Source organism: Triturus cristatus, chromosome 2_1, assembly GCF_964204655.1.
Source record: "Triturus cristatus chromosome 2_1, aTriCri1.1, whole genome shotgun sequence".
Taxonomy (NCBI): Eukaryota; Metazoa; Chordata; class Amphibia; order Caudata; family Salamandridae; genus Triturus; species Triturus cristatus.
In genome coordinates, this window is record NC_140581.1 from 928,659,844 (window position 1) to 928,680,634 (window position 20,791).

Below are 20,791 nucleotides of genomic sequence, written 5' to 3' on the forward strand. Positions count from 1 at the left end.
TGCCCGGCCCGCCATGGAGAGGGGGAGCGTGATCCATCTGGACACGCACTTCTGGATATGGTCAATTGCGCGACCATAGTTCAATCGCATTAGCTCCTCCCGATCCCGGGATATCAGTATTCCCAAATAACGGACTTCACTGTCACACCACTGCAAAGGATAATCAGGGGGGAAGGGTTGCGCCGCTGCTGTAAGAGGGAAAATAGTAGATTTTCCCCAGTTAATGTGAACTCCGGACAACACAGAGAAACGTATAAATTCTCTCAATATGGGGTTACGGTTGACGGAGGGGTCCCTGATGTAAAGCGTGATGTCATCCGCATACAGGGATATCAGAACCTGCCTCTGGAAGCAACGCAACGCCTTGTCTCGGTGGTGCTGCCGGAGCCGGGCCGCCAAGGGTTCAATGGCAAGAGCAAATAGGAGGGGGGAGAGGGGACACCCCTGCCGAGTGCCCCTTGATATCTCAAAGACCTCCGATATACGACCGTTAATACCCACCCTGGCCATGGGTTTATGATAAAGTATTTCGATCCAACGCGAGAATCCAACAGGAAGGCCCATATTACGCAGTATACAGAGGAGGTAGTCCCATTCTAGTGAGTCAAATGCTTTGGTGGCGTCTAAGAAGACTGCCACCATTGGTAAGTCAGGGTCAACGTTTTGCAGTATTGAAAATAGAGTGCGTAGGTTATGTGAGGTAGCCCTGCCGGGGATAAATCCCGCTTGATCTGATAGCACCAACCCCTCCATCAGTAACTTCAAGCGATTCGCTAGTACCTTAGTCAAGATCTTAGCATCACAATTGATCAGGGAGAGAGGGCGGTATGAATCGCAGCACGTCGGCGGCTTCCCGGGTTTAAGCAATGAGATGATTAAGGCCTCCTGCATCGATGGCGGTAGATCGCCAGATTCATGTGCCTCATGAAAAACCTCCCTCAGCACCGGGGCCAATATGTCCACATAGGCTTTGTAAAAGTCTATAGGAAGCCTGTCTAATCCCGGCGCTTTTCCCGATGCCATCTGCGCTATTGCTTCCCTAATTTCATCCAGTTCTAACGGTGCCGCCAAAAACTCTTGCTGATTGTCTGGCAGCCAGCCCAAGGTGAGCTCACCCATATAATCGTCCATATCCAAAGTCCCTACTCTGGTAGTAGTATATAGCGACATCAAATAATTGCGTTGATTCCCGTAGGAGTAACGTCTCTTACTCAGCACTCCGATATTGGTTGAGTGTTTAAATAATTGTGCAACAGTTGTAAAATTTGTAGTTTCAAGGCGTCTTTTATTTTCAAACGATCCTTGCGTAATTCATATAATGTTCTTTCTATTTTGATCATAGTTTTCGATCGATAAAATTCATTATTCATCACATGTCTGCCCAATGCATTTCAGGCGAACCCTTCGTCAGGGGACTTGATTCTGAAAACATTAAACGAATAATATATAGCAAGGTATAACACAAATAACAAAAAATCAATTTCACTGTTCGCATGCTAATGGTAGTGATTATGGCAAAGTTGTGAATTGGTGTATCAGGTAAAAGAGAAAGGAAAGGGTGCCGGACCACGTGAAAGATTTAATTGTGAACTGATGTGATCAAATGGTTATTCGTAGTTGGAAATAAACGGGCAAGCGTGCTTATCGTGTCATAACGATTAACGTAAGCAAAATACGACTATGTGAAGAAAAAAGATGTGGCAAATACAGGACAGTCATATGTGATGATAACAAAAAGCGTGCTCAATAATAGTGAAGTAGAGAGAATTTAACGCTGTGGTTCAAACGATATACAAGGTTGAATTCTGACCTGTCTATTTAGGTTGTTTGAGATCTTAGATGCATGACGAGAAGAACAACAAGGTAACAAAACGGTAAAAATAAACGTTCTGAAAAACATAAAATGGTATTGTGTAAACGTTATACCATATGTGGATATTAATCGACATGTGATGAATAATGAATTTTATCGATCGAAAACTATGATCAAAATAGAATGAACATTATACGAATTACGCAAGGATCGTTTGAAAATAAAAGACGCCTTGAAACTACAAATTTTACAACTGTTGCACAATTATTTAAACACTCAGCCAATATCGGAGTGCTGAGTAAGAGACGTTACTCCTACGGGAATCAACGCAATTATTTGATGACATACCACAACCTCTTGCCCAGGAGGGAGGCACCCTAAATAAATTCAATCCAGATTATCTGAACACAAGGAGTGCGAGGATCCACAGTCCATTTGTATTTTCAGTAGTATATAGCGACCCATAGTGTGTGGTGAAAGCGGCCAGGATCGACTGTGTGTCGCGGAGTAGCACTCCGCCATCTCCCTCCAGCTCAGTGATAAAGTTAGAGTGTCGAGGGGGTCTGACTATTCCCGCCAGGGACCTCCCTGGTCGCTCACCCTCTCCATATGTCCTAGCTTTGGAATATTTACTGCGGAAGTTAGCCTCCCTATCGGCTGTGGATTTATAATCAGTCAGCGCCTCTCTATATTGGGCTTGTGCGTCGGTATTAGTGGCGAAGTCCGGTAGGGTCTCTAAATTATGAAGTGTGTCCCCCAATTTGTGTAGTGTGTCGCGCAGTGCCCTCAGCACCCTCGAGCCCTTGGAGATGCATACGCCTCGAATCGTAACCTTCAACGCCTCCCACACAGTTGCCATGTGCTCCACCGAACCCTTATTATGTAAGAGGAATTCCTCAATGTCGTGCCCCAACTCTGACCGAAAGAGCTCATCAAGTAAAATGTTGGGCTGTAGTCGCCATGCAGGCGGTCTCCCCACCACCTCCAGGAACTTGAACTTAGCCAATACTGGGGAGTGATCTGAATAATTGCGGCTTATGTGTTGTGCCTCTGACAAAGCTAGGGGCCATGACCCGAGAGATTAAGATGTAGTCCAGCCTAGCCCATGATGCATGCGCAGTATTCCAGTGCGTGCCCTCAGTCAACAATGGGTGCAGGTGCCGCCAGGTGTCCACCATGTCTTGATTGTCGCATATGTCCTTCAAATATTTATACGTGTTGGTGTAGTGGTGTGCGGATGGGTTCGATCTGTCCATTACTGGATTAAGAACTGCGTTAAAGTCCCCTCCCCATATCATGTGTGTGGATCCTATATCTTTTATCTTATTCCAAAGAGCTATAAAGCTACTAGGGTCGTCATAGTTAGGCCCATAAGAGCATGCCAGTGTGATGGTCTCATTGCCAATCCTGCCCCACATTAAACAGTATCGCCCTTCCCGGTCAATCGCTTCACCAAGGGGAGTGTAGGGTATATGTCTAGTCATCAATATAGCTGTACCTCTAGCGTAAGAGGAGTAAGGCGCAAAGACAGAGTGCGCCGCCCATCTCGAAGCAAAATTAATCCGGCGTAGTGGGTCCATGTGGGTCTCCTGCAAAAAAACTATGTGTACACTCAGCCTGTCCAACGCCTGCACTATCCGTCTGCGCTTCCTGGGGTCGCCCAATCCCCTAACATTCCAGGAGATGGTGGTGATAATGCCCCCCGAGCGAATAGTGTTGTTGCTAACTGGGCTCATTTACCTGCTCTGATTGCGTCTGGTCATGGAAAGCATCGTGAACCCTCTGGTCTATTGTCAACTCCGAGCGGGTCATGTCAGGGAACATTTGAAATCTGTGCTCTATGTCATCATTCAAAACATATTCCAAAAGTACTAAACCAAATCCCCATAACCCCCCCCCCCCCCCCGCCCACACCAACATCCCAATCATGCCGGGCATGTACCCCCCCCTTACAAACCAAAAAAACAAACACATCACAACACTAGTGGGGCACTCCCGTAAGGGGGGGACACCGGGGATCCAGACCTGCCTACGATCTCCCCACGATATTGCACCCGCCATACGTCAGTCATCACAACTGACGGGAAGAACGGGACTGGGGGAGAAAGCGCCAGGGCGAAGAGTTACAATAGCGAGGTGAAAATCCTGAGAGTAGTGAAGCTATCCAGCTTTGCAGTGAGCATACAGTACCAATATGTATAGCAAACTCAGTCAAACAAATCAGGAGACATCTAAAGGTGGAGCTAGTAATGGATCCAAAACATGTAACATAGTCCAAAAAGGAGAAGCGCTGCCCTCGATCAGTCCGGTGCAGAGGTAGGCGAGCGGGACTGCTCCCGACTCCGGGGGGGATCTAGAGTCGTCAGGGGATTGCTTATTACCTTTCAAAAAATGTTCCACCTGTGCTGGGTCGTGAAACAGATGCTGTTTGCCCTGATGAACCACACGCAACTTAGCCGGGTAGACCATAGAGTATTGAATGCCACTCTGTAGAAGCCTCTTTTTGACAGCCACAAACTTGCGCCACGCATCCTGTACCGATTGTGTGAAGTCCGGATAGAAGGAAAGCGTGACATTCTCGAACTGTACAGGTTGTTTTTATCGGGCAAGTCGTAGTAAGGTGTCTCGGTCTCTGTAGTTCAGAAATCTGATGATGATGGGCCTGGGTGGTGCCCCAGGGACAGGCCGGGGACCAAGAGAGCGGTGCGCCCGCTCCACCACTAGTTGTTGAGAGAAAGCCTCCAGGCCGAACAACTCGGCCAGTAAACTCTCAATGAAGGTTTCCATTCTGCCCACATTGGTGGATTCTGCAAGGCCAATAAGGCGCACGTTGTTTCGGCGCGACCGCGCTTCTAAATCTTCGTTCTTATCTGCAATTACTTTTAAAAGTCTTTCCATCTGTGTGACTTTAGTATTAGTGGCCGACGCCCCATCCTCCAGATCCGAAACCCTCTGCTCCGCCTCCTTCACTCTTTCCTCCTGTTGATCCAATCGATGCACCACCGAGTGCAGACGTTTGGACATGTTGTCCAGCTTGGAGTCTATGGAGGTGAGACTCGTTTGCATGCTGAGAAGAAACGCCTTCCAATCTATCTCAGCTCTGTCTCCCCCATCAGATTCGCCATCCTCTGCCGGTGGGACCCGAGGTTTCTTTTTTTGGGACTCAAAGGGAAGCCTGGACTGTTTAGTATCGGTCTTCCCCATGATGGCAAGGCAGGGGAGGGGGAGCGACCCGGCACACAGGAGCAGGCCCGGGGCCACACCGCCGCCACAACTCCCAACCGGGCCAGTAATCTCCCAGACAGCGGGGAATCCGATATGGTGCAGCCAAAGCCCCAGCCGAGTACAACAGAGGCCAGAGCTACGTCCACAAGGGCAGCGGGGAAGCCCAGCAACCAAAGGGACACCAAAACACGGAACGGGGGGACGGCCCACACAGCCAGTACCCCCAAGTCGCTAGGCCTCCAGCCCCCGGTGATCAAGGGGGGAGATCCGCCGATCAAGCCCGCCAAAGACGACTCCAGATAAGCGTTAGTGCTGAGGGGACCACAACCCGATGGACGCAGCAGGGCCAATGCCGCCACCGGCGCACCTCCGCCTCCCCGCCTCGTGTTGTGTGCCAGCGGGCAGCAGCCCGGGCGCTACTCCGTCTTCCCCTAGGGTCTCACCGTCCGGGGTGCGGATGAACCTCCCCCGTCCTCCTCCTCCTCTCCTCACCGCGTGTGGCGCTCACTGCAGGTCTTCCTTGAAGCTCCGGGGGTCAGAGTCGTCCACTCGCAGCTCGCCGCTCCGCCGCGCAGGGCGTGCCGCCTAGAGGCCTCTGCGAATCCCCGACCTCGCGTGCCCGCGCACGCCTCACTGCGCGATCTGGAGTGTCTGCCGCCGCGGCCGCCGGCCCACGGATACGCCTCTTTCTCAGGATCTCTTGGGCGGCTCAGCCCCAAAGCCTCAGCCAGTGTGCTGGACTGCCCCGTGCTCCGAAATCGCCTTCCAGATGTTCGTCTTCATGCTCGCTGCTGGGCTACAGGATGAATTTGTCGCCCGGCCGGCTAGAGCCTCACACCAGTGCGGCCATGTTGGTCCGGCGCCCTCTGGCGCCACCCAGGCACTTAAGACCTTGAAGTCATGTTTCAACCCAAGACACCAAAACCATTTGCTAGTGACAGTCCCTACCAGGTTTAAACCTTGTAGTCTTGGAAGGTGACATTTCCCTTGCATGTCACTTCTGGGTTGGAATGCCATTGGCATGGAGCTAAACCATGCCATCCACCGGCACATAGAGGTACTGCTTTAAAAGTTTCAGAATTCAATCTGACACCTGGGGAATATTTAAAAGGTGAAGAATCTGTGGGTAGAAGTCATTACCAGAAATATAGTATGCCCATTAGGGCTTCTTGCATGCACATCCAGGCACAAACCCTGATCATGAGGCTGGTGCCTATGGAGCAACCTACAGTCTGATGTGTCCAGACTGGTTCTCAAAACTTTCTTAGCCATATCCTGTCCATCCTGAATTGTCTGAGCAAAAGCTTTCCAGATTTTGTTAGGAATAGCCAGCAGGATCTCTCTTGCCATATCGCATAGGGCATGGGTACAGAGTCTTTACAGCCATCTCAAAGCCAAACTGGCAGAGAAAAAGATTTTTCCCCAATGTGTTAATGAGCCTTGACTCCCTGTCTGATGTCGCAGTAGGAAATGCATTGGGTTCATCTTTCCAGGTGGAAGCCTGAACCACCAATGTTACAGTAATCAGGTGCTTGGTCAGGAAATCTAGGTCCCTGGGAGCAGGCCTATGATGTCTACCACAGAAAGACTTGCTGGGTGTCCCTAGGAAGTTTAGACTAGGTCACTAACAATATTTCTGTTAAAGCTTTGTTCAAATGCAGCAGAGCTCTGATGTTGCAGGCCAAGATTGCAAGATTTCCGTCAGTAAATTTGCCTTAGTCACTATCATAGGTAGTTGAAGGTTCAGAACTTCTATTTCTCTGTGGATGACTACCTCAAATGAGGCTCTCTCCTATGAGTGGGACCCCAGTGGGGAGTACTGCTCTGTCTCCGGGAAGTATCCAGGTGTTCTGTAAATCTAAATACAGGCCAGCATCGGTATAGTAGGAGGTAGCAAGTTATCTGCCTTGTCATTGCCAACTTCATCATAAGAGACATTTTGCAAATCATGAATGGGGTCCAAATATGATCGGAACAAGGCGACCAGCCTACTGTAGTTATGGGATCGAGGAGGAAGCTGGAGACTTCCAAAGTTGGGGTCTGTGCCTTATTAATCTTGTAACATGGTAGGCCTCGGAAAAAGGGGATGTATTTGGAATAGGTGCCACAGGAGTTGAGGCCAGTACACTGGATCGGGTACAACAGACAAGGCATTACGCATAGGAGTGGAGGTATGGGCTGGTGCAGATGGGGCCAGCCAAAGGCACAATAGGGTTGTTCGGTGCTGGGAAAGGCCCCGCCATCGGAAGTCCTACTGAGGATCCCTGCAGTTTCATGGAGCTCCGTGGCATTCCAGAGGGCACCGGCATCATCTGGGAAAGTTGCAGCTTGGTCTCCCTAAGGGCCTCAATCTGCTGCGGCATCGAAGAAGGCCTGGGGAACTAGAGGCATCCTGCGACCAGCCTCAAAGCAGTCGGACAATATGGGCAGAGCAAAGTCCTTCAAGAGCAGACAAGCACATTCTCTACAGAGCGGGAGCAACAGGAAATAAATAAATTCCTGTATGGTCTTCTTTCCTTTTGTGGTGAAACTTGTCTCTTGACTTCAGGGTTGACTTACCCGAAGATGGTGACCTAGTGTGGGTCCAGCACACGACTTGGAGCGGGAGCAGGTCTGCTGTTTGGAGTAGGTCCAGTGATATTTATTGAGCTCAGCAATGAACACCTTTGCCTCCCATTTCCTGATGCCATTTGGGTACATGAGGAAGCATTTACGACAGAACTCTGAATCAACCAACATCCACTTCCTGCAGTAGCAGCACGGGTCGGAAGCCTGTGGTTTTTGGGGCAGACACAATGTCTGCCCCAAAAACCACAGGCTTACTCATACTGTATGAGAAAACGAATTTGCTATCAGTGAAATACAGACAAAAGTTAAGAGAGACGCTCTGGATATGCGTTGAAGCGTGCAGAAAGAATGGAACTGATGTCAGTGTGCAAGAGTGGCACCTATATACAGCTCTGTGCCATCACTTCCAGAGGCGATGTGAAGCCGCTGGCACCACATATACCTGTGTGGGTGCAATTGCTGTCAAAGTTCCTGATCCAGTCTGGCACTTGAGGAAATTAAAAAAGTTATGAATCTGCGATTAGAAATATCCATCAGAACAATTTTGTCAAACAGAAATAGTGGGTTTGTAGTGCTCAAATGTTTCCACAATTGGCTTATATTAGTTAAAATCTCACCCTTTAATGAGTCATAGTGAGTCTTGGAAGGGACAGTCAGCCCTGGGTGTGACTGTTGAAGCCATGTACGAGGGCCCTTGTATATAGCTCCCATTGAGTCTAGAGTGGAAGCACATAGATGGGATAAGGGAACTGAATGGACTAGGCAAGTCCTTTTATGTAATCCACCTCACCACATTGGAGGGCGACGAGCAGTGACATATCTGTGAAATAAGTGCAATCCCTGCACCAATGGTCACCACCCTAATAAAAGATGTGTACATCATTTCCACTGGATTCACAAAGCTCTGTCTATGGCATTGTAGGGCACTACCTGATGCTGGTGACAAGTTATGCTATAGAAACGTTTTGTGGTTTCATCCTGATGACTGGGAAGGGGTTCAAATGAAGAGCGAGCATTTGAAAGACACTTTACATTCCCTGGTTACCCCAAACCCACTTCCACAAATTCCCCATCTTTACACTTAAAATACAGAGACTGAAGTTATTTACTAGTTCCTAATGATTTAAGGGCCCACTGAAAGATAGTCATAAGACTCACAAACTAGATTTAAAAAAACATAAGCTGCAAAAGGGGATTAAACCATAATTGGCACCGCATTAACAGGACAAATGACTTGGGGTAGAAACGTACAGATAACTGAACAAATTAAAGATAGGCAAAGAAACACTGATATAATGTTGAGGCTGTACAGGGAAATGTGAAAGTGCTTTGATGCTGAATTTGATATACATGGACACAGAAACAAATATTCAAGCATATGCAACTGTGACACTTTGATACCAAATGACAACAGCAAAAGATATTACATATAAATCATTTAAGTGAAGATAAAAAAGGAGCAACAAATATCAAATGCAACAAATGTATGTGGTATAGGTTGCTGTTAGATTATTGACAATTTACAATAGGATTATGCAACCAAAAAGGTACTTTTTAAAGACGTGAAAACACACAATACAACTGTGCTGTTGAAAATGGCTATTAATACTTTTCACCTTTTGATGCCTTGAAAAGTGCTGCTAGCCATGTCTATAATTCCACCAGTAGGCCTTGCCACTGCTCCCACCAAACCTTTGCCAACACCTTTGAAGAATCCAGCTGCTCCTTCTTTCTGTGCTCCTACATATGGGTAAAACGAAAAAAGTAAGAAAAACCGTTGAGAATGCTAATCAAGTGAAAATGTTTATCAGAAAAAAGTAAGACTATAACACAGGTATTGCAAGCTTATCTAATTGACTTTAATCCTATGCCTCCTGGCATTGTGATTTTTTTTACAAGACAGACTGTAGCTTTAACAATAGCTATGCAGCTGCATCATTTATACATTCAACTTAGTGTTTGTATTTCTAACATTTAGAGATTGTGTCATTGCAGTGATTAAACAAGCATTTACAATGCAATGGTCTCGGCATTGGTAACGTTAGAGCTATTGGCATTGCTCATGACATTATTTTTGTTTATGTTTTTGTTTTTAAAACATTTCAAGAAACGGCATTGTTATTTACAATGTCACTAGCTTAATCACTCTCCAATGCGAGACCTAGTGCATTTGCACCCACACACAGATTAAGCTATTGACATTGTAAATAACAATGCCGTTTCTTTACATGTTTTAAAAACATAAACAAAAATAATGTCATGAGCAATTCCAATAGCTCTAACTTTAACAATGCCGAGACCGTTGCATTGTAAATGCTTGTTGATGTTTGTGGCACGGTTCACTTGCCAAATATTTTCATGGCTCTACTCATACCAGGGCTCTCAGAGCCGAGCCAGACTCTCGGCTCTGCCCGTGTACTTCTTGGCCACCTCTGATGATGGATGGTACAGGGTAATGGGTGAATGCTGCTGTGGGCACGTCGATATCCACCTAAGTTCTACACCCGTTCACATTTACATTTTTTGGATGTGTGTGAGGTGTTGTATCTAACACGGTGTTTTGAAGGCTTGGGTAGTCATTGGTGGTGGTAAGCGCTTTTGGAAACCATATGGCATGTTTGGACGGTTTCGTTTGTCTGCACTGAGCTCTGTCTAATGTGTCCTGTAGAAGGTAATTTTAGTTTTGAGTATAGTTGATGAACCATTACAACTGTTAAAGATCTATCTGAGGTGCATGTGCACGTGGTTTGTTCTTTTAAAAGCGTACTGTGGGGCTGACTTGTAGAGCATCGCAAGGAAAGACATACAATGATCTTAAAAATAATATGGAGTGTAGACCGCCATGTACATTTAGAGATGACTTTGATGATGGGAAATGCCCGCTAATTCGACATGTGGTATCAAGCTGCTAGGCATGGACGCCCAAGGCCCCTCGAAGTGCAGCCACTCTAGAGCCCTTTGTCCTTCTAGGTTCACTGTCTGTTGGACTGGTGCACGAAGTGAGCCCCACTCAGGTGCCATATACCTGGAGATAACTACCCTCCTCCCAGGTGTCGTGTGTGGGAGAATAGTGCACCCTCATCTCTATTCTCGCCTCACAGGGCACTTTGTGCTTCAAAAGTGTAAAGTGTGCTGTAGAATGTCCTCAGTTGAAGAACCTCCAATCCAAAGTCACGTGGAGGGAGTTTGATTGTCTCGATCACTATCGTTCCTGGCAGATCACCAACGTCCAGTGCTGTATTCAGTGCGCATGCGCAGCATGTTTCCGGCACAAATTGGGGCGGGGACAGTGAGAGCTGACCGGTCCTTGTGAAGAATCCTACAGTTTTACATTGAAACTAATAATTTTGAGTTCACCTGAGGCATTTAGCATAGGACTAAGAAAAGGCGCGCTCGTACTTCTTACTGTCATTTATTTTATGTCCATGGGAAAGGATCTGTGGGGTCTATTAGTGATTAGCACCTTAAGACTGGTTATATAGAAATTTTCTATAAATATATAATTTTACTAAAATTCTATTAAAGTGCCTCTGCTTAGCCTCAGGTCGGTGCCTTTCCTTTTGCTGTTTCGGTACTCTAAAACAGGCGGGTTTTAAATGTACTTGTGAAATGGGTGCATTTTACTAATTTGCTTTTAAATGTAGGAGATAAAATAGATTTCTAGGAGTGTAAATAATTTATAGAAAGCACTTAACTTTTAACATTTTTGTAAAGGGTTATTTCCTTGAATCAAAATGGATGCTCGTTATATCGACCTTCGGATAGATGAAAGGCCCAATCCTCTTTTCTCGAACTGAAAACTTTGCGCTAGCAGTTCTACATAGATCTCGGCATAAACTATTTAATTCACTATGCTAGTTTACAATGATATCTTCATTCAAAGTCTGCACTTTATGAAGCGTGCTATATATAATCTGGGTCACTGAAATGCTGGGATTTTGCGGCTGCAGCGTTTTCCACGTAATTATGGTTTTGCCACATAATTCATCACCTGTTGCATAATCTGCTGATTTAAAAAAAAAACCTGTTTCTAGGCCAAACGGATCAGGTTACTAAAACGCCGCAACCCGTGTTGCTGCTCAGTGGAAGGCCCTTGCAAAGTATGACTGGTCGTCATTCGTTGCTTGTTGCTGTATTTGGGTGTCCGACTGGTTCTAATGATGTGAATGAAACCGTAAGTGTTAACATATATAAACAATGTAAAATATGTGAGGCAATACTTTTACAAAATGTGCCACAATATATTTTGCCTTTTATTGGCGCATAATTAAGTAATTCCCGACACATAGTTTGGTTGCCCCCTGTCGCATAATTTCCGTGGCCCTGGCACTTAACTGTTATCCTAATGCACATAAGTGTATGTTTAGCTTTGTAGCTCTTAGGATCAAACAACAAAGGAACAGCGCCCTCTAGAGGAGTGAAGTCGCAGGAGCGGTCTGATCTGAAACATCGGATAGGTGCGTTTCGAGGTGCACGCGCCCGTCAGATTTGAGGTATGTAGAGGCGCTGTGGACACCATTCTATATTTTGGAGGCCTAGACCCACTCCAAGGATCGGCAACTAGTGTCCACCTCGTGTTTTAGGGTGCTAAACTCATACCACTGCCTCTCCCGCCTATTCTATCTATATACAAGCCCGGGAGCACCGCTAACCATTGGGAAGGAAAGGCAGGGACATCGGTGACGGACAAACCGAGACCGTGCTGAGTGAGGAGCCTGCTTTGGTGAAAGTGGAAATGGAGGGAGGAAAGCTGTGTGAGGGGCTCGACGAAAGGTCCGATCTGTGACGAGAGAGGGGGTCTGTGTCTGGAAGAGTGTTAAGGCTGCTTCACTCTACTGAGTAATCCCGAAGAGAACTCACCATATTGTCCTGTTGAGGCACAAGTTACAAAAAATACCATAACCCGTAGCTACGCCATATCACTTAGGAGTAGCTTTCTCGTCCCCACCATTAAACCGAAAGGTTTGCGTTTTTTTTTCGTGCTGGATGAAAAGTGGTTGTTTCTTGTTTTGTGTCAGGTAAATTTTGAAACAGAAAATTGTGAACTTGGTGTTACATGCGAACCGAGTCCTGATAACGCCTGCTTGTTTAATTGATAGAGATCGCCATGTTGGCTAAATGTTTTGCTGCCGAGTCAAAAACGGCGATATAAATTAAAGTGCAAACTTTGCCCATTCAGCAGGGCTCTTTGTGCTTGGGGTCAGGTGTGGGGGGCAGCGCCTTTGAGCACCGCTAACCATTGGGAAGGAAAGGCAGGGACATCGGTGACGGACAAACCGAGACCGTGCTGAGTGAGGAGCCTGCTTTGGTGAAAGTGGAAATGGAGGGAGGAAAGCTGTGTGAGGGGCTCGACGAAAGGTCCGATCTGTGACGAGAGAGGGGGTCTGTGTCTGGAAGAGTGTTAAGGCTGCTTCACTCTACTGAGTAATCCCGAAGAGAACTCACCATATTGTCCTGTTGAGGCACAAGTTACAAAAAATACCATAACCCGTAGCTACGCCATATCACTTAGGAGTAGCTTTCTCGTCCCCACCATTAAACCGAAAGGTTTGCGTTTTTTTTTCTTGCTGGATGAAAAGTGGTTGTTTCTTGTTTTGTGTCAGGTAAATTTTGAAACAGAAAATTGTGAACTTGGTGTTACATGCGAACCGAGTCCTGATAACGCCTGCTTGTTTAATTGATAGAGATCGCCATGTTGGCTAAATGTTTTGCTGCCGAGTCAAAAACGGCGATATAAATTAAAGTGCAAACTTTGCCCATTCAGCAGGGCTCTTTGTGCTTGGGGTCAGGTGTGGGGGGCAGCGCCTTTGAGCACCGCTAACCATTGGGAAGGAAAGGCAGGGACATCGGTGACGGACAAACCGAGACCGTGCTGAGTGAGGAGCCTGCTTTGGTGAAAGTGGAAATGGAGGGAGGAAAGCTGTGTGAGGGGCTCGACGAAAGGTCCGATCTGTGACGAGAGAGGGGGTCTGTGTCTGGAAGAGTGTTAAGGCTGCTTCACTCTACTGAGTAATCCCGAAGAGAACTCACCATATTGTCCTGTTGAGGCACAAGTTACAAAAAATATCATAACCCGTAGCTACGCCATATCACTTAGGAGTAGCTTTCTCGTCCCCACCATTAAACCGAAAGGTTTGCGGTTTTTTTTCTTGCTGGATGAAAAGTGGTTGTTTCTTGTTTTGTGTCAGGTAAATTTTGAAACAGAAAATTGTGAACTTGGTGTTACATGCGAACCGAGTCCTGATAACGCCTGCTTGTTTAATTGATAGAGATCGCCATGTTGGCTAAATGTTTTGCTGCCGAGTCAAAAACGGCGATATAAATTAAAGTGCAAACTTTGCCCATTCAGCAGGGCTCTTTGTGCTTGGGGTCAGGTGTGGGGGGCAGCGCCTTTGTGTGGATACCTTGGATGTGAGAGCGGAGACTCCGGGTTACGGAATGAGCACGGACGCTGCCCATGACGCGGGTCCGTCACCTCAGCGGCCAAGCACAGAGCTCCTGCCGTACAGTAGGAGATCAGGTGAGGGAGCAACGCCGGGACACCACCGCCTTTCTCCGAGGCACAGCAGAAAATGCCTCGGAGAAAGGGAGTGTCCTTTTCGGATTGGGGGGCGTGTTTTGCTGTTGTCTCCTCCCTGAGACTTCTCGCAAAAAACACGCCCCCCGATCCGAAAAGGACGGGGCATAATCGGAGTGACTGGACCTCTTCTCCAGTGGCTGGCCAGCATTTAAGAGGCCAGCCAATGGAGAACAGGAGAGAAAAGGGGCGGGTGCAAGCCCCTCTTCTCAAACTCATTAAATCTCGCGAGCGAGACTGCGCAAGCGCAGCCTTCGCTAGCCGAGACCTAAAAAGGGTATGCCAGAAATAAAACATCAACATGGCGTTTAAGACATCACTACAATGCTTCATGTGCCAGTGCTAACTTTGTTTGTACCTAAGTGTGTGTGTGAGGGTGGGTGTTAGTGGTTTTTGTGTGTGTGTTTGAGGACAGTGTAGACAAACTCCACCTCTTTAGGTGGCATCATAGATAACATCTGAATCTATAACTATGTAAGCACAAAGCATTTGTTACAGGTAATTAACAGTTTTATTTTGCAGCATCACTCTTGGTATGCACATACATGCAGTGCACAGAACACTATTTGTGTAAATGGTACCTTTGAGGTAAAAGCATTGCAAAATAAAGTTCTTAGTTGTGCAAGTATCATGTCTGTGTTCCTTCGAATGGCAGTTAAAAACATAGTGGTGTAAAGTTTCAAGTAGCTTTCTTGCAGATGTATTAAGAAGAGAAATGCCTCATAAGAATGTGAGTGTTGCCCCTTATGCACTTGTCAAATAGACAAACACGTTACTTACCTTCTGTAACACTCTTTCTTGTAGATACACTAACTGCAGGTTCTTCTTCTTTGAAATATTTCGAGATACCAGACTGGATCCAGAAACTTTCACATAGCAGTGCTCCAGTGGTGTTGTGTGGCTCTGCAATGACCTCATCCCATCTGAAGTGGTGAACAAAGCTGCATATAAGCGAAACCCTTGCGCAATGTCAGTTTCTTTCTTGACTCTGTTGGTGCCTACAGACACAGAGAACAACACCTCAGAGTACCAGGGTGTATGTCTCTTTCTCTGGAACTTTTTAGATGGAAAAGAAACCATTACACAGTACGGAGAGGTGGGAGGGCAGTAAAGAATCTAAGATTAGTTAGACAATCCACTAGAGGCACAAGTTACTACTTGTGTAACAATATATCTGTAAGAGACATTAGTTAGTGATAGATTCCTTACCTTAGAATATCCCCAGACGTCAGACTGGATCCGGAACATTTTTCATCAGCAGTACTCCTGCGCGTCGGTAGGAGGCGTCGTGCGGCTCCGCAAGCACAGAGATGACGTCACAGAGACTACTTAGGCGCCACCCATGCGCACTGACGTCAGTTCTGTACACGACTTTCCGCCCCAGACACGCAGAGCCATGCAAGAAACTGATTACTGGTGCCATGGAACTAGAGCCCTGAAAGGGATGACCTTAACCCTAGAAATCAGTTCGCAGAACGGGGAGGATGGGTGGGGCGGTAAGGAATCTATCATTAACTAATGTCTCTTACAGATATATCGTTACACAAGTAGTAACTTGTGCATCTGAAAGAGACACGTTAGTGATAGATTCCTTACCTTAGAATAGAAACCCCAGCAATACCAACACCGGTGGTGGGTCTGCGAATAGATTACACCAGAAAGTCACGGAGAACAGAACGGCCAAAGAAGCCGTCTCTCCGGACTTGACTGTCAAGGCAGTAATGCTTGGTAAACGTGTGCAGCGAGGCCCACGTAGCCGCCTGACAAATGTCCTGCAAGGGGACGCCGCTTCCCAAGGCAGTAGTGGCTGCTTTTGCCCTGGTAGAATGGGCATGCAGCCCCACAGGAGGCTCCTTCTTAGCCAACGAGTAACAGGTTTTGATGCAGAGAACGACCCACCAAGAGATGGTTCATTTGTGCACAGCCCGACCTATTTTGACAACCACGTAGCCAACAAAGAGCTGGTCATCCACCCGGAACTGTTGCATGCGCTTCAGGTAGAACGAGAGCGCACGTTTTGGGTCCAAACGGTGGAGTGTCTCTTCCTCTTTTGAAGAATGCGGAGGCAGAAAGAAGGTGGGCAAAGTGATGGTCTGCCCGATGTGGAAGGGCGTGACAACCTTTGGCAAGAAAGAAGGACGGGTCCTTAAAACCACCTTGTCCGGATGAACAGAAAGGAAAGGAGGTTTGGAAGAAAGAGCCTGGAGTTCACTCACTCGTCTGGCAGAGGTGATAGCTACCAGGAAAGCTGTCTTGAGAGTAAGACGACGCAAAGGACAGGTATGAAGGGGCTCGAAGGGAGCGCACATCAGAATTGTCAAGACAAGATTCAAGTCCCATTGAGGCATTTTAAACGGCACAGGAGGAAACGTGTGCGTAATGCCTTTTAGGAAATGGTTAACATTCGGGGACTTAAAAAGAGAAGGCTGATCTGGAAGCCGTAAAAAGGCGGAGATGGTCGAAAGATAACTTTTGATAGTGCCCAGAGCAGAGCCCTGCTGGACCAAAGAAAGAAGGAACAGAAGGACTTCAGAAAGAGAGGCAGAAAGGGGATCCACAGCCTTTGCTGTGCACCATGCCACAAACCTGTTTCACCTGCAGGCGTATACCGTTTTAGTGGAGGGACGCCTGGCTGCCAGAATGACATCACAGACTTCGAGAGGAAGATCGAAAGCTGTCAACTGTCGCTGTTCAATCTCCACGCATGGAGGTGGAGGCTGGACAGGTTCGGGTGGAGTACCGTCCCCTGCTGCTGTGACAGAAGATCCTCCCGAAGAGGCAGTTGGATCGGGGGATCGATCGCCATGCTGAGTAGCTCGGGATACCAGTATCTTCGTGCCCAATCCGGAGCCACAGGATGACTTGGGCCCGGTCGCGCCAAATCTTCTTCAGCACTCTGGGCAGAAGTGGCTTAGGCGGAAAGGCATACAATAGACCGCAACTCCACTCGCGACGAAAGGGTCGCCTAGCGAGCACCGCCTTGGAAATTCCAAAGCGCAGAACTGATGACATTGCGCGTTCTCTTCGGTGGCGAATAGATCTAACCAAGGCTTTCCCACTGCTGAAAGAGACCTTGCACCACGTCCGAGTTCAGACGCCATTCGTGAATGATCATGCACCGGCGCCTGAGTTCGTCCACCCTGGCGTTCAGAGAACCTGCCAGGTGTGGTACCACCAAGGTAATGCCTTGATGTTCCAGCCATGTCCAGAGGCGCAGAGCCTCCTGACATAGGGTCCAGGGCCCCACCCCGCCCTGTTTGTTGCAATACCACATGGCGGTGGTGTTGTCCGTGAACACCTGCACCACACTTCCCCGGACAGAGGGAAGGAATGCCTTCAGTGCAAATCGAATAGCCCGAAGCTCCAAAAGGTTGATATGGTGCTGGGACTCTGCCGGAGACCAGAGTCCTCTGATCTCCGCCTCTCCCAAGTGGCCTCCCCATCCCAGGAGGGATGCATCCGTCACCACTGTGTGCTCCGGTTGGGGAAAGGAGAGAGATCTGCCATTGACCCAATCGCGATTCGTGAGCCACCACTGCAATTGTCGTGCAGTGCCCTTCGAGATCTGAACATGATCGGACCGGTTGCCCTGATGCTGTGCCCACTGGAACTTCAGGTCCCACTGCAGAGCCCGCATATGCCATCTGGCATGTTGCACTAGCAGGATGCAGCAGGCCATCAGGCCCAGGAGCCGGAGGGTCATCCTGACTGAAACCCAGAATAGAGGCTGAACGATCGGAAACATAGCCTGATTATCCCGGACTCGCTGCTCTGGAGGATAAACCCAAAACAGCGCTGAATCCAGAACCGCCCCGATAAAGGGGGGCTTCTGAGAGGGACTCAGGTGCGACTTCGGCACATTGATGGAGAACCCCAGCAACTGCAGGTCAGCCGTAGTCTGAAGGTGGTTGATGACTGCCTGGGGTAAGCCCGCCTTCAACAATGAGTCGTCGAGGTAAGGGAAGACTGACACCCCCGACTTGCGCAGGTGAGCTGAGACCACCGCCATCACCTTCGTGAACACGCGAGGGGCGCTGGTAAGGCCGAAGGGGAGCACAGCAAACTGAAAATGCTCCTGGCCTACTGTGAACCGCAGGTAACGCCAGTGGGCCGGCAGGACGGGGATGTGAGTCCAACGCTACCATCCAGTCTCCAGGGTCGAGGGCAGCCAACACCTGAGCCAGAGTCAACATCCTGAACTTCTCCATCTGGAGGAAGCAATTGACGTTCCTGAGGTCCAAGATGGGGCGCAAACCCCCCTTGTTCTTTTGGAGACCAGAAAGTAGTGGGATTAACAACCACTCCCTACTTCTGGCCCAGGAACGCACTCGATGGGCCCCTTAGCCAAGAGGGTCATGACTTCCTGTTGGAGAGTTGCCAAGTGTTCCCCCGACATGCGGTGGTACTGAGGTGGCATGGCTGGAGGGGTGGAATGAATGGGAAGGGAGTAACCCTTGCGAATGATCTGCAACACCCACTTGTCCGATGTGATAGCGTGCCAGTGGGGGAGGTGATGGCGGATCCTGCCACCCACTGGCGTGGAGTGCCCCCCAAAGCTCGGATTAGGAAGATTTTGAGGTAGAAGCAGCGGGGGCAGAGGTAGTCTGACCCCCACGCTGATTCCCAGACCTGCTCCTGCAGAAGCCACGTCCACGGCCGCGCTGAGGCTGGTTCTGTACAAGCTTGCTGAAGGAACGGGCCAGGGCGCCCCAGCCTTGACCACGAAAGGAACGAAAACCAGGAGTGGCTGGGTTTTTCATGGAAAGACCTAAGGACTTGGCCGTAGCCCGTGAGTCCTTAAAACGCTCCAGCGCACTGTTGGCCTTATCACCAAACAGACGGGTGCCATCAAAGGGCATATCCATGAGGGAGCTTTGTACATCTGGGGAGAACCCGGTAGATCTCCACCAGACGTGGCGACGAAGTGCCACAGTCGTAGAAATGGCTCTACCCAGTGAGTCCGCGGTGTCCAAACCACACCGAATGGCGAACTTAGCCGCATCCTTACCCTCGGCAACAGCTTGAGACAGCACAGCTTGGGACGCTTCAGGACACAGAGGCAACACCTGTGCAACGGCATCCCACACCGTGTGGGAATTGCAGCCCAAGAGGCAAGCGGTGTTCACCGACCGCAGCCCTAAGCTGGCTGAAGAAAACAACTGCTTGCCGAACTGCTCCAGCTTCTTAGAGTCCTTATCTGGCAGAGCCGTGGGAAAGGCACTCTGGGACGTCGAAGATTGGATGACCAGGCTCTCGGGCGTAGGATGAGTGTTCAGAAAGGCAGGGTCACCCGGCGCCGGGCGATGACGCCTGGCGACATTCTTATTCACCGGAGCCCCCGTAGCAGGCCGCGACCAAGTGCCCAGCAAGATGTCAGTGAGGGCGTCATTAAATGGCAGCAGGGGCGCCGACGAAGTGGACGCCGTCTGGAGCACCTCAGTGAGGAGATTAGTCTTCAGGGCCACCATAGGGAGGTCAAGGTGGAGGACCTCAGCGGCCTGACGCAGCACCATCGTGTACGAGGCGGAGGAGAGGCAAACCCCGGGTCAGAGGAGACATCGAGGCTGCCAGCCTCCTCTACCTCGTCCGCCCAGTACTGCACGGAGTCCCACTGACCAGCAAGAGGGTCCTCGGACCCCTCCCAGTCATCCTCCACCTCCCCCGCATGCGGGACAGGCTGCGGCGGCAGGGCAGAGTCCGGGGAAGGAACAAACGGCGCCCGGAATGGTGCCGGATGGGGCCGAACCAACGCCGTGTCCCAGTGCGGATCCCAGGTAGGGACAAAAGTGTCTGAGAACCTGGGCAGGGGCGGGACAAATGGTACCCACTGCGGCACCGGAGGAGGAGCCGAGGGCGGCGCTGGGGCCGGAGCCGGCAGCGCGGGACCTTGTGGCGCCGTGGCCGGAGCCAGCGGGGCCAGAGGCGACGGCCCAACAGGATCCTGACACGGGACCGGAGGCCCGAGGGTGCGCCGGCGGGAGCCCGAGGACTAAACAGGCAGTCCACGGTGGCAAGAAATTCTTGCACTTCAGCGGGAGTCGCTGATGGACCCGGGTAAGGTGGGTAGGCCGCGGGACTCCCAGGCTCCGAAGGAGCCGCAGGGGCAGAACACCCCTGTCCCCCTCGTCCGCATCCGGGGATCGACAGGGGGACGTCGGAGAGCGACAACGCTTCTTCGACTTCTTTTTGGGTCGTCTCTTACCCGAATCCGAGGGTGAAGACTTGGAGCCCAAGGAGTGATGATGGTGGCCCCGCAAGCGTTCCCTGGAGTGGCCCCTGAACCGCAAACGGCGCGGGGATGAGTGCCGGACCTCAAACAGCTTCCGGCGCCGCCCCCTCAAGGCCTTCGGGGCCATGGCCAAACAGTCCCTGCTGGCCCGGGAGTCGTGGTCGCTTTCCAGGAAGTAGAGACAGACGTCATGGGGGTCCGCCACCGACATATTGCGCCGGCAGGCCCCACAAGACTTAAAACCAGGCATCCCTACGGCACCAAACTCAAACTTACAGGAGACAAAAAGTCTCAAAAAGATAGTCAAAAAATTACTAAGGTACGTGCTCTAACCGGATCTGCGCTTACTGGCGCGGAAAAAGAAAGAACTGACGTCAGT

At 49.4% G+C, this 20,791-nt stretch overlaps 1 protein-coding gene across 3 annotated transcripts in view; it reads right to left on the minus strand.

The window, feature by feature from the left end:
- Positions 1-20,791, minus strand: part of VPS13A (vacuolar protein sorting 13 homolog A) — a 2,314,464-nt gene that overhangs the window by 321,131 nt on the left and 1,972,542 nt on the right. For all 3 annotated transcript variants that reach the window (XM_085633365.1, XM_085633382.1, XM_085633374.1), the window contains one exon: positions 9,223-9,346. In XM_085633365.1, coding sequence (XP_085489491.1) covers positions 9,223-9,346 — 124 coding nt within the window. The remainder of the gene's footprint in view (positions 1-9,222; positions 9,347-20,791) is intronic.